The 17,033-nt window shown below is 45.2% G+C and overlaps 1 protein-coding gene across 5 annotated transcripts in view; it reads right to left on the minus strand.

Annotated features, from left to right (window-relative positions):
* pde1ca (phosphodiesterase 1C, calmodulin-dependent a) overlaps positions 1 to 17,033 on the minus strand; it is an 88,317-nt gene that overhangs the window by 12,570 nt on the left and 58,714 nt on the right. For all 5 annotated transcript variants that reach the window (XM_072710631.1, XM_072710635.1, XM_072710634.1 and 2 more), the window contains 11 exons: positions 13,966 to 14,079; positions 11,392 to 11,574; positions 9,925 to 9,991; positions 8,160 to 8,276; positions 7,690 to 7,830; positions 4,849 to 4,949; positions 4,579 to 4,707; positions 4,109 to 4,210; positions 3,567 to 3,687; positions 2,366 to 2,447; positions 1,259 to 1,379 (listed from right to left, as the gene is read on the minus strand). In XM_072710631.1, the coding sequence (XP_072566732.1) occupies positions 1,259 to 1,379; positions 2,366 to 2,447; positions 3,567 to 3,687; positions 4,109 to 4,210; positions 4,579 to 4,707; positions 4,849 to 4,949; positions 7,690 to 7,830; positions 8,160 to 8,276; positions 9,925 to 9,991; positions 11,392 to 11,574; positions 13,966 to 14,079 (1,278 nt within the window). The remainder of the gene's footprint in view (positions 1 to 1,258; positions 1,380 to 2,365; positions 2,448 to 3,566; positions 3,688 to 4,108; positions 4,211 to 4,578; positions 4,708 to 4,848; positions 4,950 to 7,689; positions 7,831 to 8,159; positions 8,277 to 9,924; positions 9,992 to 11,391; positions 11,575 to 13,965; positions 14,080 to 17,033) is intronic.

The following is a 17,033-nucleotide window of genomic DNA, read 5'->3' on the forward strand; positions in this document are numbered from 1 at the left end:
AACATGGGAGGAACTGAAACCCATAACTATAAAACACAAGTGGGATTGGAACCCACAGCACAGAGGGAATTGGAGCCACAGTGGAATGGGACCCACTGTAAGTTTTGTTGGCTTTAGGACTCACAAGCAATCAAAACTGTGGGAGGCACCAGCAGAAATGATGTATTTATCTGTGAGTCCACAGAGAACATGTGTCGAGCGGGACGTGAACCAACAAACCCTAAAATAAACCGTGTTTACAGAAAGAAGCCGTCTGCTGGGAAAAATGCACGCTCTGCACATCTGGCAAGAGAGAAGCAAACACACACTTGGACAATATAAACATCTGAGCAGAACTGAGGGAGAGCATGACAGCCAGTGTGTTTGCGATGCTCTTCTCATGCTCTGCTCGACTGCGCCATCCCACATCTCCGTTCCACTAGGGAGAAAGACATTGAAAGAGAAAGGGGTGGATCTGTGTGGGCTTGAGGGTGACGGTTTAGTCCACGTAATCTCCATCTGGAGTGTAGTGTGTGTATCAGCAGTGTTTTCATTCAGAATAACAGGATAGAGTCTCTGCATGTGTGTGCATGTTTGTTTACATATTAAAGGTATCCATTTTGCTGACCCAGGGGCCTACATGTGTGTCGAAGGTCCGAGACAGCAGAGTGTTGGTGGTTTGAGTTTCTGTGCGTATGAGAAGCTGCAGCCCTTGTCAGGCGGAACGGGGGTGAAGACCTTGTGCTGTTTACATTTATGTTACTAACAGCCTCTGATCAGCCATAATTTTTAATTCAAAATTAAAAATGTCCCATTGTTCGGTTCAAAGCTATAGCCTTTTGGGCTGCGACCTCAATAACTTGCCCCCTTCAGGCCCACAGCTGCCATGACAACAGATTCTAGAAACCTCCTTATCTCTGCAGAACGACACAATGGATTTGCATGTGTGTCACGTTGCCGGGAACATTCCCGGAAACATTCTGTGGGGGGAATTTTATCACTTCGTTTAGCTTGATTCCATGCTTATGCAGCGGCGAGATGAAAAAAGGGACGAAAAAAACGATAGAATCAGGCGTAGATGACAATGACATGACTGGCTAATGTGACCCAGCAACGTGAGCTTCTGTGGCTGCTTAGGAAACTGAGAGGTTCAAATCAAATGAAGGAAGGAGAACGCTATCATTTGTGTCTCCATTACTTTACATTAGGTGTGAGTAGCGACACTTTGTGACAGGAAGTGGGACAGGAAGTAGGAAGTCACATGATAGGAAGTCCTCACCTAGAGCGCCGGAAGCCCGTGAGGCCGGAGCGGGAGGCGTCATCGATGAGTGGCGTCATGATCTTCTCCGTCATGTCAGTCAGCACAGTGAATGTGGGCTCCACAATGAAGTCAATGAACCCTGGAGCCAACAGATGACCCAGGAGGCTCAGAATCCTTTCCCTCTGCCTCGCCAGAGCTCTGGAGCCGTAGTTTGTATTCCGGCGGGAGTGTGCGGCTGTCATTTTAACCTTTTTAGATGCAACGTGCAAATGAGCTAATCAACAGCTCAGTGATTACCCTTCTTAAAGGGCAAACCGTTTAAAAACAAGGCGAGACGGACGCAAAGTTATAGGGTGTTTCTTAATACCAATAACGCAATAATCATACTTGCTAACTTGCCTCTCAAGAATGAACTTGGGGTGCAAAGAATCATGGGATTGATCTTGTTTGGTGAGGATGCAGCTGATGTATCCTTGATATTTGGGAATGGGGCAAGAACGATATCCAGGGATTTTTAACCATCCTCTGTACTTCTCTTTTTGCGTATCGGAAATGGTCTTCAGCAATGGAAGACAATGTAAAGTGGATACACAAGAACACAAGTACGCATATTGATAAACACCCATAGTCTCATCATCGTTTATCAGGCATCTCTTTGAGATTGGCAAAAAAACACATTAAACCATTAACCCCATTTAAAGGGTCTACCTGCACTGTCATGTGATAGATAGTTACCCCATAATTGAAGTGCAAGTGCAGTAATGTATTTGCCAAAAGTACTGGATTCATTAGTAATTGAGAGCTTGGCTGGTTTGAAAGTACAAACTTTGAGCCCTTGGGATCAACAAAAAAGAAAATGCACCTCATTGTGAAGGCAGGCGGTCTGGGTGAATGTTAGACCCGAGGGCTAAAGATGTTTCTTATAGGTTGGGCTCACAAATCTGGTCATCTAGTGGTTGTACAGCAGAAACAAGGAATGTGAAATCATTAACCCAGTTAAAGCTTAAAGTTGATGGCTGAGGTTGGATCTCTCCTATGTGGTTGTGGACATACAGCGGAAAAGTAAAAAACCCATGTATTGGTCGACTTGTGGTCATACAGTACAAACACAACCAAAGAACTGACCGATCTGAGACTGGGCCACCATGGTCGATTTGCGGTCGCACAGCGGAGAGAACGGTAGCCCCAGTTCGGCTTCTTTGTCTCCCTGATGAAAGAGAGAGAGACCCTAGCATTATTCACGAACTGGACGCAATGTGGAGTCCTGAGGTACCATACTATATAGCAAATACAATGGATAAATAAAGTAAATGACATACAGGGAACCCAGAAAATACACGGAGATGAACATTAATAATTATGCCGCAGAAGAAAGAAATACAAGCAAGTATGAGTATGAGTGTGGAGTATTGTGTGTTGTGGCGTCTGTCAGTACAGGTATAACAGTACGCTGTTAGATAGCATGATGTTTCTGTTTTCATGCTCTTCTTTCTCTCTCGCACTCACTCTCTCACACCTTCCCTCGTGACAGCGGCGTGAGGCCCACGTGTGTGAGAATGAGCGTGAGCGCCCCCCGGAGGCTGAGGCCTGCGGCCGTGGCTCCTGCCTCATTTGAATTTATGAATCACTCTGTTTGTCGGCGTGACAACTGGCAGCCACGACTCACACCATTATCGGCTGCCCACGGTGAGGGGGGGGCATCCCGCCTGTGATGGAGAAAGCGAGGGCTGCACCAGGATACACATTTACGATCACCCCCACCCCCCGGGAAAGCTTGCACATGGAATGGACCTAATTGGTGGAAATCTACACATTATTTAAAAAACAAAAGACATAAAAACATCAGCAGTCGAATGATGTATTGATCCCTCGTGGGACCTCTTGCAGCCATTTAGTGCAGATTACACAAAGCCGACTGGGTGGGAGAGGGACAGCGGAGAGTGGTGTGTGGGGGAGGGGGTGCAGAACTGAACACCGTGGAGATGAATTGTGGCGTTTAGTTGGAATGGGATTAGACTTTCAGGGAAAATGGAGAATGTGCCTTGGCATATATTACAAATGGCATCCCAGCCTGTCTTTGGGGGATGACTTTGCAGAAATGCATGAGTGATGACCCACAGCAACCGTCAGTCACTTGATATTAAGTCACGGTCACGATCCCATATTCCACCAATGAGGAGGTTTTGAATAAGTGAGTGACAGGGAAGGAGGCCAATCAGCTTTCAGTCGGAGCCAGTGGATTATTTTACTTGGTGCAATGAGTGAGCGATTAACATGGTGTTTACAGTATATCATTGTGAAGGGGTTGGGGGGGGGCAGGCCTCACCTGCCTGAAGAACTCCTCCAGAAGGGAGGTGGTCCAGCGGTGGTGCAGCTCCCACTTCTTGGCAGGATGGCTGATGTCTGCTGTATGCAGCAGGAGGGATAAGGCTTTGGGCTTGTCGATCCTGCAGACGCACGTCATGTTTCTTGAGACAGACACGCTGATGCCCCCCTCATTTTGGTGTATCGGTCTGGTTTCTTGCCCACCAATGGGAGTCAGTCTCCTCCCCTTACTGTCTCCTCACCTCCCTCCCTTCTAGCCATTCATTCACATGTGTCAAACAGATGCTTTGGGCAGTTAAGTCAAGCAGTTCTGTCCCATACTGAGGTAACGAGGCCATTCATGGTAAAATCTTAATCAAACTTTCACAGTGAACACATCATATTTAAAAAGTGCAGGAAAAGCGCTAGTAAATTCCAGGCATGTAAATTTACAGACAGTAACGCAGTATTAAGCAGCCTCAACTGCAAAATAAATCTATATTCTCACTAGGTTGCACCAGAAGCCACCGAATAAATCTCAATGTAGGCCAATGTGTGGCTCACCCTTCCGGCTGCTGTAGGAAGTTTTTCATGGCTTTAATCTGTTGGAAGTGACAAGACATGTCTGTGGCCAATACCATCTCCACCACTAGGGCTCTCAGCTCCCTGTGGACGCAGTGCAGAAAGAGGTCAAGTCCATTTCTGCTTCAAGAGGCCAGTCCACCAGCAGAATCACCGTCTATCAATAAACTGCTGTGTGTTCTGGACTTGGATTCATAAGGAGGTCTAGACCTGCTGTATGTTCTGGGCTTGGTTCTGTAAGGAGGTCTGGACCTGCTGTATATTGTGGACTTGGTTCTGTAAGGAGGTCTGGACCTGCTGTATATTCTGGACTTGGTTCTATAAGGAGGTCCAGACCTGCTGTATGCTCTGGACTTGGTTCTCTAAGGAGGTCTAGACCTACTGTATATTCTGGACTTGGCTCAGTTAGGAGTTCTAGACAAACAGGTCCACCATACACCTCAGTTTCTCACCTCCAATCGTCTTTCGACAAGTTGTACAAGATGTTCATCTCATCATCGTCCTGTAGAAGGCGGTAGGCAGCACTGACGTGGTGGTTCTCTAGTACGGCCCTGTCGTTGTACAAGATGGCTGTGTCTGACCTGAGCGGGGAGAGAGCGGTGTTTTTTTGGTGAGGATGTTTGTGAATCAAGTAGGAGAACATGTCCCTAATGTTAACCACACTTTGACTTTGTACTGGATATGGAGTGAAGACGTGTCTAAACGGGCAGGCAGACTGTCACCTGGTCTGTATGTGGAAGTTATTGGTGGTGCCTGTGTGCTCGTAGTCATGAACAGCGGCCGCAAAGATCATGGCAAAGATCTCCAACTCGGTCAACCAGTGCTGAATGGATGGGGAGCAGGAGAAGATTGGAAAAAATGCAGAAAACAGGGTTAAAGAAAGAGTCTGCCAATTTCTCCTTTTAAATTCTGTTATAGATACTGCACAGAAGATATACTGTGCATCAACTCTAGCTTCCTGTTATATAATTTAGAGAGCTTTTAAAGAACTGGCACTTTGACACTTTTTTATAAAGAAGTGCCACTTTGTATCAGCGTGGTGATCCTTGTTATCCCCACCCTTAAAGGCTGACAGTCACTCTAAGCGGATGAATTGGCTGGTCTGAGGTTCTTTGATCTGCTGATTGGCTGTTTCCATATCTGTGAGCTTCTGTGAGCTTTTTTCTCTCTTTCTTTCTCATCCTCCTTTTTCACTTCCTCTAAGTCAGCCTGCTTGTTTGTTATCCAGCCTCTTCTGACGTGATTCACAGCAAGTGCCGCATGTGGTAGAGATGTGCGGGCATGCACGCCTTCACTAGAGTGCCACTGCCACTGATCTTTATTTCCCAGAAATCTCCAGAAATTCCAGTGTCTGGGATTGTATCCGACGTGAGTGAATGGCCGGTTTGGTCGACTGTAGATGCCCTGGGTTCTGAGTGTCAGCAGACCAGCCAGGATGACTGTGTTTTCGATAAGATACGTAAGTATTGTTGGAACACCTAGCTTCAGCTTTAAAGCTTGAACAGGAACCTGGTTTCTTTGTCCTTCCCGTCTGGTTCATATCAGCTGAAGCTGAAGCTGGCACCTACAGAGCACTGTGGCTCCCTACTCTCCCTCAAACCCATTTTCACCTCAAACGCACCGGATTACCACTCTGATCTTCTCATCCCTTCATTCTCCTCATCCTTCCAGAACAGGTATTCATTAAAATCCACTCATCTTCTGAATCCTATTTCTGCAATGCTATTTGTCACTTTTAATTACTGTGGTGTTTGCTGTAATTAAGGTACGTATTTGTACCTTAATTGTAATTAAGGTATTGGTCATGCTGTTATTCAGGAAAACTAATTCCAGCTTTGTGAGTCAGGCAGTCAACATATTTTAATACTGTAATTTAGGCTGGTAATATTATAATTCTAACATTGTAATTCAGGTAGGGAGCTTTGTAATTCTGACCTGTATTTCATTGTACCACCACGGGCAGTATCTCCAGGGTATTTTGCTGGTGTTTTTCTGCATGTGAGGGGAATGAGACAGACCTACCAGTGGGAGATTACTTGACTCTGTCAAACGTGACACTTTTGACGGTTTAATTAACAGAAAGCATTCCCCTTCCCCCCTGAATCCGCTGCAAAGCACTGATTAAGAATCCTGAGTTGACTCATCATTGCTTTCCCATCATCTGGGATGAGTTATTTACACGCTGCGTGAATAGGCAAGTCTCTGAGCCTGAATGTGGAGGAATTTAATGAGTGCTAAACTAATAGGTTTTGTTTTAATAGGCCTGTCTGTTTTTTTTTTCCCAATATGTTTGATGGTGACGTGCATTAAATAAATGCCGATCAGAAATCCATCAAGGCCATTTATATTTAATTTAACCACAGGTCATTTCTCTATAAATGAGGTTGATTTATGGCAGTGGGATGAGGTCCTTTGAAGAGACACGATGTTGCGTGTCCTTCTAAGTTACATCGCTCATATTAATGTTTACAATTTTTACAATAACGTTAAATTGTTCGTTTAAAGCTTTTCAGAACTCAGTTTCCGACGGTCGAGAACAAAAATGTGGTGACTGGAAGTGAGTCTCACCTGATTAATGAGACAATAATGAACGTCCAGCAACCATTACAGAATGGAGAGGAAGAGAAATAGGAGAGGTGTCTTCGAGGACGAGAGGTTGACGCCCATTGGTGTCCCTGTGAGATTGTCTTTATCGTCACCAAGAGAGGTAATCGATAAGGCTACACGCAAAATAAATATCTGCCATGACAAATCTATATATATCTTCACATGCTTAGAAATTGATATAATTTGATGGATGAGTGGCTGGGCAACAGTCAAGGTCATAAAAGTACTGGGAACTAGGTGAAAATTAGAGAAAGGCATTGGCAAGATTACCACTAACAAGTCTGTTATGGGACATTATTTTACCCCTGGGCTGCTGGGTAAGTTGTATAGACGGGCTGGTTAGTGTTTTTCCAAAAGGATCCCAAAAGTCCTGCTTCTGGATTGGGGTTTATCCACTGTGTCGACCCTTCGTCACATTTGTTACCTACTGAAACAGCCTTAAACTAAATGCTAACTTTATTATACATCAGGAAGTTCAAACTGTGGTGCATCTTCAGCAATTCTACAAATAGTCTAGGGTTTGGATTCTGCTCTTTCTGATTTGTCCACTTTTGAACAACATCTACCCCAGTTCAGCTCAGTGGTCCCCCTGAGGACAGTGCAAATACCCCACAAGGGGTCACAGTACTGACAGAGACCTTGGAGCCTCGGATTTGCTGCTTAGTGTCCCCAGTGTTTTGTCTTGGTCCTTCGTGTGCATGGGGTGCAAGATGAATGAGATGTTAGCGAAGTGATGGCATTAATGGAGGGATCCTGGGCTGACACATCCTCCTGGGGGGTGCGGTCAAACCCGAGCTGTTTATTAGCTTGTCCCTGGAGAACACTGAGACATGAAGGCGATATTTGGAGGCTCAGGATATGAGAGTTTCTCAGAGCTAGCAGGGTGTTAAACTCGAGTGAGGCTTAAGCTGATGGTATGTCGAGACCCAAGCCAGTCATTCCTACATGGCCCTCACCACCATCCCGGTCTTCAGGAGGAGGTAGTGGACCGTCTGTGTGACGTCCGCGGCGTGCATCAAGTTGTGGTAGGGGTTCTTGTGTTTGCTGTAGCCCACCTCTAGGGCTTCAACAAATGACACCAGTGCAGATATAGGGATCTGAAAAAGGACAAATAACAGGGAAAGAAGGGTTGAGCAGAACCAAGACACTAATCACTGCCTAGGCCTCTAGATGTTAGAACGTAAAGAGATAAAAAAAATGTGTTAAAAAAATTGACCCAAGGAAAGTTGATTTATGTACGTACTAATAAAGGGAGGAGGCTAGTGAAAGTAGCATGGTAATAAACATAGCATGCTAATGAATACTGCATACTAGTGCACACAGCATGCTAATAAATGTAGCATGCTTAAAAACACGTGTTGTCTAACAAATGAAGCATGCCAGTAAATGTAGCATGTAACATTTCACTGGATTTTGAGCTCCATACCTTGAAGCGGTTGATCAGGTCATATCTGGTGAGGAGCTCGTAGAATATAAATTTCAGGGCATGATCTGTGCTGGCTTCGTTTAGGACGAAGACGTCGAACGACCACAGGTCCACGTTCTGAAGGCAGGAGGGAAACATTTTTTAATAGATCTTCATTAGTGTAAAAACAACTCAAAACAAGAGTGAGACAGACAGAGTTGTGGAACCTGGCAACTAAAGCAGCGATAAAGCCCACTTTGTTCGAGCGAGATCTGGAGTCAGTAGCTAAATAAATCCTTCAATAATGTGGATTGGTAAAGGCCACGGCTCCGGCTGATTTACTGCACTGTTCCTTTCCATCCCTAAGGGCAAATCCGATATATATTTTCCTCTGATAACTTCACTTGGTGAGTATGAGCATATGATTAACGACATATTAATGATTTAAACTTTTCAATTGGATGCCAATACCTGCTGTCTGTTGCGGTCGTGCATGATGGCTGTCTTTCTGGGTGGGGGGGGCATAGAAGTCCACATCCCCATTAACTCCTATTAGCAGCATCTTGCTCAATGATGGGGAGGCGACCAGTGAGTAAATAGCAGCTCCTTTCAAGTGAATTGAAACCTCCCCCATTCTTGCATTAATCATTAAACCAAAAATAGTTCTTTTAAAGATACTTGAGCCATTTATTAGAGGAACAAGAGCAAGGCTGATTGAACCTTCCTCCGGATTTGATATTTAATTTAATAATTAATTCTTATTTCCTACTCATTTTGGGGCTAATACCCAATTTTCAAAAACGTGCGCATTGCCAGTTCTGTCAGATACATGCCTTTCAGCCACCCAGACTTGTCTCCAGCTTTTCAAAACCCTCCATAAATATTATTTATGTTCCGCACCGGTTATGCTCTGATTATATGAATATTCTGCGATTTTACTGATTCGTCGTTCTACGCGTTGATGTCAGAGCGGATAGCATGAGGAAGCCCTGCAGGACGCTTAGATGACAGCTGCTTGCATAGATTTATCCATGGTTCCTTTCTATCTGTCTCTGCTAATGTGAATGTGAAGTACGGTGTGAAATTATTATTTTTCACTCCAGATGCTGCAAAAAAGAAAAGGAAATCAAAAACAGAAAATAATAGCATAGTAGGTAGTTTATAAAATATCTATGTGTACCATTGATAAAAAATATGAAAGTGAAGAAGAATTATATATATGTGTGTTTGTATCTATATATATATATATATATATATATATATATATATATATATATAACATTAGAAACAACCAGTACTTTTAAGCAAAACATTCAGTTGAAATAGTAATACACTGAAACCCAAATAATATTTCTAAAAGGGCTGCTCTGAATTATAAAGTTCATTGAAAAGTGTTCTCATTGGGTGATTTTTAATTAGTAACACCAGGGCAATAAACTAAAACACCAAACATTTGTGTTTCGCCTTCCTCTGGGAGTCAATGCTTACAATTGCAATTAACAGCAAAATGGAAAGAACAGAACTGAATTAATCAGTCAAAAAATATATATGGCAGTAAAAACAGAATCTCTGTGCAGAAGATATGTGCAGATATGTTAAACACTGTCAATGGACTTTCGTTACAAAACAAATATGTTTGCAACATCTTCACAGAATTAAACAAGCACCCCAAGATCATAAATATCTCTAAAATATACATTTGTCTTTTCACCCAGTAACTCCGCCTCCTTGACCACCCACATTATAACCCCGTTCATCCCAAATGACAGTTGTCATGTGTCACTACCTTGAGAGCAGCGATCACGCTTGGTGGGTAGCTTAATCCAACCATGTTTGAGGTCCGGCGGTACATCCTGTTATTGGGAGATAACATACCACTGTTAGGAGTTCAATTTAAAATACGTCATTGGTTGCAGGGTTGGGAGCATTCCGGAATGCAGTCATCAATTCCAATCCAAATCAGGGAATGGAATTGGAGTTGGAATTTAAATCTCCCCGAAATGCAAATTGAATTCCAATTCTGATCCCTACAGTGTTTTTTTTTCCAATCAAAACTCCATTACCATTTCCTGATTTGGATTGGAATTGATGAATGCGTTCCGGAATGGCACCAACCCTGATTGGTTGGCTCCTTTGTGTGATTTATGTATGAGAACATTGTACATGTTAAAATGTGGATAATATCCTCATACCAACAAACAACTTCACACGAAAAGGAAACAGAGCAGAGCTGTAGCAAAAAGCAATAAACTCACACATTAGGTACTGTAGGCACACATAATAAGGGGTCTTAAAAAGACATCAATGAAAGACAGTGCTCTTATTAACCTGACATAATTTCTATCCTTAGTTCCCTTTGAGAAATCAAGAGACTTCATATGCAAATCATCCAAATTATGTACAAATCACGTGAAGGAGGGTTGGCTTCCATTGGCAGGAATAACAAATACACTGAAATTTGCCCGTTGCTATAACATCACTAAAAAAAAAAGGTATCAGTTGATAAATTACAAGGCCCACATGTTCAAATCCTGGTACAAGCATTAATTTAAAGGCCATCTGTCAATGAACACTTGTCCAGAAGTCACTGACCAAATAATAGGAATAAAATAAATGTCTTTCAGTTTCTATGGGTCCAGTATCTTGCACAGAGTCCGGCTACCAGCTGCCGTGGTTAACAATCAATACAGTTCTGTTTTCTGACACATAACTCAGTTTTCTAACCTGTAACCCTCTGATTTCAGACGTGACTTCCAGCACAGGTCTGTAATAAATGTGTTTCTGTCACTTTTCCAAGCCCCCCATCCCATTCCCCACTGACCGTCTCGATAGAGATCTCATTAGACAAGCAGGCTGGGTGCTGGGACATACTAGAAAAGAGACCCTTCTTAACCTTTATGCGTCACGCGCACCAGATGAAGTGACTGACTGCATTCATGTTCTTTACAGAATGCAGATTAAGTCCAGAGCCATTTAAGCCATATTGTCATATGAGAAGGAGCATTTGGTGGTGGTGGCATGGATTTTAACCAAGAGAAGCCACAGTCAAGAAGGAACAGGGGTGAAATTAGCCAAAGAAAGAAACACTAACAATTAGTAGTAGCTTATAGGCCGGACTTTATCCTCCAAAGAATGATGTTGGGTATGAGAACTCTTGGTGAGCAGCTACTGATCAGCTGGACTCTAACTTAGCATCTTTTTGCATCTCATATACTGACAACGCTCGTCTTTGGCATCTGCTCCAAACAGCTACCTCTCCACGAATATCCCAGCCTGCACGGCATGCACAATGCTGCGGAAACGGGGCTTCTCCTCCGTCCGCCGCAGCATCAGGCCCATCTGCCTTGTGAAGGTGGACGCCAGCCAGTCCCGCACCTCCGACGGCACTGAGTCTGACTGGATGTCGCTGAGCTCATCTTCCGTGTCCACCAACCGCCTGTAGGGGGCGACATAGAGAAGACATACAACCACTTAGGAAAATCTGCTGCTGACCAATCTAATAATATAATGATTACATATATGTTTTTAATTACTGTTCTTTTAATATTTTTGTTTCTTGTGGATAATAGGACTTTTAAAAATGAAAATGTTTTATTTGCCTTTTGCACAAGTACAGGCACATAGCAATTCTTTATGCATATTCCATCTTGATCTCCTTTGAGACTTGTACAAACATATGAACAGTCGAGAGTGGAGCTCGGAGTTTGAGCGCAGGGTCAGGCCATTTTTTCAGCGTCCCTGGAGCATTTCGGGGGGTTAAGAACCTTGCTCACGGGCCCAACAGACATGTGGTTTACCTCAGAGGTCCTTGACTCTGTCACACCTCCAGCCTCTGATGCGTTCATCTCCACTTTGACACGTCTGGCCCAGAGTCTAATAACACAGCTGGAATGGTGCCCTGCTAGGGAATACTAAACCTTCAATCACGCTGTACCGGACGCCACAGTGGCATTATGGGTAGCTACAGCCTTCCTGTTCCATATCCTCTCTCAGACCTACATGGGAAATATCAAAATGTCCTTTTTTTTAACGCTACCTAATCTTTTAGGCAATGGTCCATCCATGTTTTTACCCCGAATGGAAAATATGGTAGGGTTTCAATTGTCTCAAGTGTAAAACAAACGCTTTAGAAATAATGCACTCGCTTTCATTCTGACATTTATTCATCTTGATGTTCTATTGTGAAAAACAGATACGTCTAGTTTGCCGAAGAGCGGAAATGTGTCCTTGAATGCAAATGAGCTATTTTTTGTGTTGTTTTTAGGGACGGTTGGGCTGTAAAACCCATCCACATCCACGGCGCGAGCGCTAATTTCAGCAAGAACAAGTGGATGGGAGTTTTTTCTCATTGTGTGTCGTTACAAGCTCATTACACGCTGCAGTTGTAGCATTTTGAGCAGTCAAATTTAGCTTTTGGAGTAGGAAGGTTCCTTTTGGATGTGTACTCAGGTACTGAACTAGAAATGCTTCAGTACCATTAGAGAATTTTCTGTTTGATTTGCGAATTTAATTCTGGGAACAGTTTTGATTGGTAAAGTGGTCTTCCCATAATCTATTGATTTTAAATCCATTATTCAACATGTTTTTTTAACATTCAATATTTATTGTTGCATCCCTGTCAAGTGTTCCTCCCCTGGTCAGTATGGTGAGGAGATTTCAGTGGATTTCACTTCCTGATTTTCCAGTTAATGATGGACCAGGTTCTGAATCCTGGAAAATGGGCAGACGTAGAGAGCCACCCCCTGGATGTCACCAAAGGGCTCTGAAATCACCACTTCAAAGTGACATTGGTGTCACAGAACTATGACACCTCAGTTTGAGGGTTGCTGGCTCTCGTGCATCTGGCCTGACGCTCACACGCTCAGGCTCTCATTCTCAGGCAAGAAATATTACAGCAAATCGATATTATTACATTATAAATCTAAAATTTGCTACATCTAAAACATTGGGGTATTTTGCAAACCGTACAAACTATTTACAGAGTAATAAAACTGTTGCACACATGTAAATGTGTGTGCATGTGAATTAAAAATTAAAAATCTCACTCTAGCTAGCTGTCCAAAGTTGGCAACTCCGCAGTGTGTTAGCACTGTTAGTAGTTTACGCTATGTTATCTACTGTGTCTTTGTATTTCCTTTTCTCTGTCTATGCTAAAAACAGCCAGAACAACAGCGGAAGGGGGCACTGAGGAAATATCTCAGTCTTTCCCATTTTTAAATGTATTTGTTTGTGAAAATATGAGTCAGCTAACATTTGCCTTTCTGATCGGCACACTAACCACCTAGCGAGGATGTGAGCAGCTACTAAAATGGCACAGCACGCCCCAGCCTCTTCAGATAAAATGTTAACGACTTTACCTGCAAATGCTGGGCATTTAAAAAAAAAAGAACATCGCATGGGGTAGAACATGAGCAGATGCATGTTAATCTGAATTTAATGCTAAACACATGTGTTTCTAACGAAGTGGCTGTAGTGAAGGAAAAAAGGCCCAAATTCAGATTAGTAACTGGTAAGTAGTTAAACAGTTAAGCTGGAGTTGTTTGTGGTCAGTATGTTTCCAGTTAAACACTCTTCCCTATATCCCAGGGTATTCCCAGTTAAACCCTATATCCTAGGGAATTCCTAGATAAACCCTTTTCCACATCTCATTCTGACAGCCAACAGCATTTAATCGAATTTGTAAGGATTTAGTCCCATTTCTATACTGTAAGGCTTAAACACTGACACTGATCCTATTTGAAGGAGGGCCAAGATACATCTAGAGAATGTAAACTGCCTATTTTTTTTGGAGCGTGCAGGGAGGGGGGGGGGGTGGTTGGTGCTGTACCGTGTCTCCTCGATGTACACTGACTCCAGTACAGAGGCTGCATACTCCAGGTTCTTCTTCAGGTCCACCACGGAGGCCTCTCCTCGCTCCAGCTGCTTCACCAGGCATCGTAGCCTGCAGGAGGAGGGAAAAAATGGCAGAGAATGTCACCATTACATGGGAGAGACTGTCACCATTACATGGGAGAGACTGTCACCATTACACGGAGTCACTGTCACATGGAAGAGGCTGTAAATGTCACATGGGAGAGACTGTCACCGCCACAAAGGAGAGACTGTCACCATTACACAGAGTCACTGTCACACTGGAGAGACTGTAAATGTCACATGGGAGAGACTGTCACTGTCACACAGGAGAGAATGTCACTGTCACATGGGAGAGACTGTAAATGTCACATGGGAGAGGATGTCACTGGGGCCCAGTGCCCCTGTGGCCCCGCCTCTCTCTATATATATATATGCCCTTGAACCTGTGGAACACACAAGCTGCATACAGGAAGTACAAAGCTGGGTAGTGGATGTTAACCCCAGAGGTGTGAGACTACAGTGCCCCCCTACTGAGGCGCTGAATTAAAACAGACAGATGAAAATGAATAAATAAACGGCAGGGAACAGCATAGCCCCAGAGACGAACCCGTGGCGTGATCTGCTGGTGTTGTCACTTTGGATTGTGTTCCAGGCAAAACGACAAGCCATTGACACAGTTGTTTTATTTGGGGATTTGACGCGGTTCACTGCAGCTGTAATGAAATGTCACAAACAAATCCCTCCCCCCCAAACAGAGACACTGGGCCTTCTTTCCAGTTATTGGCATTTAGCATTGAGTAGTTTGCGGTGTGATTAGGAGGCAACGGGGAAGGGAAATCAAATAAAGAGCTTCTGGAACGATCCTATTGATTAGCAAGTGCTTCAATCTCTCACCCCTGACTGCTCACCTCAGAGAGGTGCATTGAGGTGCCTTTAAATTGAAAGGCGTTATTCACCTGAGGTAACTACTTTTGTTTCTGAGTAATTCTTTGTGCTTTTTTGGTTAAAAGAAAGTACATGAGCAGGCATATGTGAGCAGCTATACATGAATAGGTATACATCCATCCATTATTTCCCGCTTATCCGAGGTCGGGTCGCGGGGGCAGCAGTCTCAGCAGGGAAACCCAGACTTCCCTCTCCCCGGCCACTTCATCCAGCTCCTCTGGGGGAATCCCGAGGCGTTCCCAGGCCAGCCGAGAGACATAGTCCCTCCAGCGTGTCCTGGGTCTTCCCTGGGGCCTCCTCCCAGTGGGACATGCCCGGAACACCTCACCAGGGAGGCATCCAGGAGGCATCTTAAGCAGATGCCCGAGACACCTCATCTGGCTCCTCTCGATGCGGAGGAGCAGCGGCTCTACTCTGTCCCTCCCGAATCACCGAGCTCCTCACCCTATCTCTAAGGGAGAGCCCAGCCACCCTGCAGAGGAAACTCATTTCGGCCGCTCGTACTTGCGATCTCGTTCTTTCGGTCACTACCCACAGCTCGTGACCATAGGTGAGGGTAGGAACGTAGATCGACTGGTAAATCGAGAGCTTTGCCTTTTGGCTCAGCTCCTTCTGTACCATGACAGACCGATGTCTGACCGATTTTATCTGACCGATCCTCCTGTCGATCTCCCGTTCCATCGTCCCCCCACTCGTGAACAAGACCCCGAAGTACTTAAACTCCTCCACTTGGGGGAGGACCCCATCTCCGACCCGGAGAGAGCATTCTACCCTTTTCTGGCTGAGGACCATGGTCTCAGATTTGGAGGTGCTGATTCTCATCCCAGCCGCTTCACACTCAGCTGCGAACTGTCCCAGCGAGAGCTGAAGGTCAAGGTCCGATGAGGCCAACAGAACCACATCATCTGCAAAAAGCAGAGACCTAACCCTGAGGTCACCAAACTGGACACCTTCAACGCCCTGGCTGTGCCTAGAAATTCTGTCCATAAAAACTATGAAAAGAATCGGTGACAAAGGCCAGCCCTGACGGAGTCCAACCCTCACCGGAAACAAGTCCGACTTATTGACGCCCATGCGGACCAAGCTCTGGCACCGGTCATACAGGGACCGAACAACCCTTAAAAGGAAGCCCAGCACCCCATACTCCCGGAGCACCCCCCACAGGACTCCCCGAGGGACACGGTCGAACGCCTTCTCCAAGTCCACAAAACACATATAGACTGGTTGGGCAAACTCCCATGAACCCTCCAGAACCCTGTGGAGAGTATAGAGCTGGTCCACTGTTCCACAGCCAGGGCGAAAACCACACTGCTCCTCCTAAATCCGAGGTTTGACAATCCGGCAGACCCTCCTCTCCAGAACCCCCGAATAGACCTTACCAGGGAGGCTGAGGAGTGTGATCCCCCTATAGTTGGAGCACATCCTCTGGTCCCCCTTCTTAAAAAGGGGGACCACCACCCCGGTCTGCCAGTCCAGAGGCACTGCCCCCGATGTCCACACGATGCATCAGATGTGTGTCAACCAGGACAGCCCCACAGCATCCAGAGCCTTAAGAAACTCCGGGCGGATCTCATCCACCCCTGGGGCCCGGCCACTGAGGAGCTTTTTAACTACCTCAGTGACCTCTGCCCCAGAGATAGGGGAGTCCACACCCAAGTCCCCATACTCTGCTTCCACACTGGAAGGCGTGTCGGTGGGATTGAGGAGGTCTTCGAGGTACTCCTTTCACTGACCAAAAACGTCCCGAGTTGAGGTCAGCAGCACCCCACCCCCACTATAAACAGTTTTGATGTTGCACCGCTTTCCCGCCCGGAGCCGCCGGATGGTGGACCAGAATCGCCTCGAAGCCATCCGGAAGTCGTTTTCCATGGCCTCGCCAAACTCCTACCATACCCGAGTTTTTGCCACAGCGACCGCCGAAGCTGCATTCTGCTTGGCCTGCTGGTACCTGTCAGCTGCCTCTGGGATACGACTCCTTCTTCAGCTTGACGGCATCCCTCACCACTGGTGTCCACCAGCGGGTTCGCGGATTGCCGCTGCGACAGGCACTGACCACCTTACGGCCAGAGCTCCGGTCAGCCGCCTCCACAATGGAGG

The sequence above is a fragment of the Paramormyrops kingsleyae genome, chromosome 4 (genome assembly GCF_048594095.1).
Source record: "Paramormyrops kingsleyae isolate MSU_618 chromosome 4, PKINGS_0.4, whole genome shotgun sequence".
Lineage (NCBI taxonomy): Eukaryota > Metazoa > Chordata > Actinopteri > Osteoglossiformes > Mormyridae > Paramormyrops > Paramormyrops kingsleyae.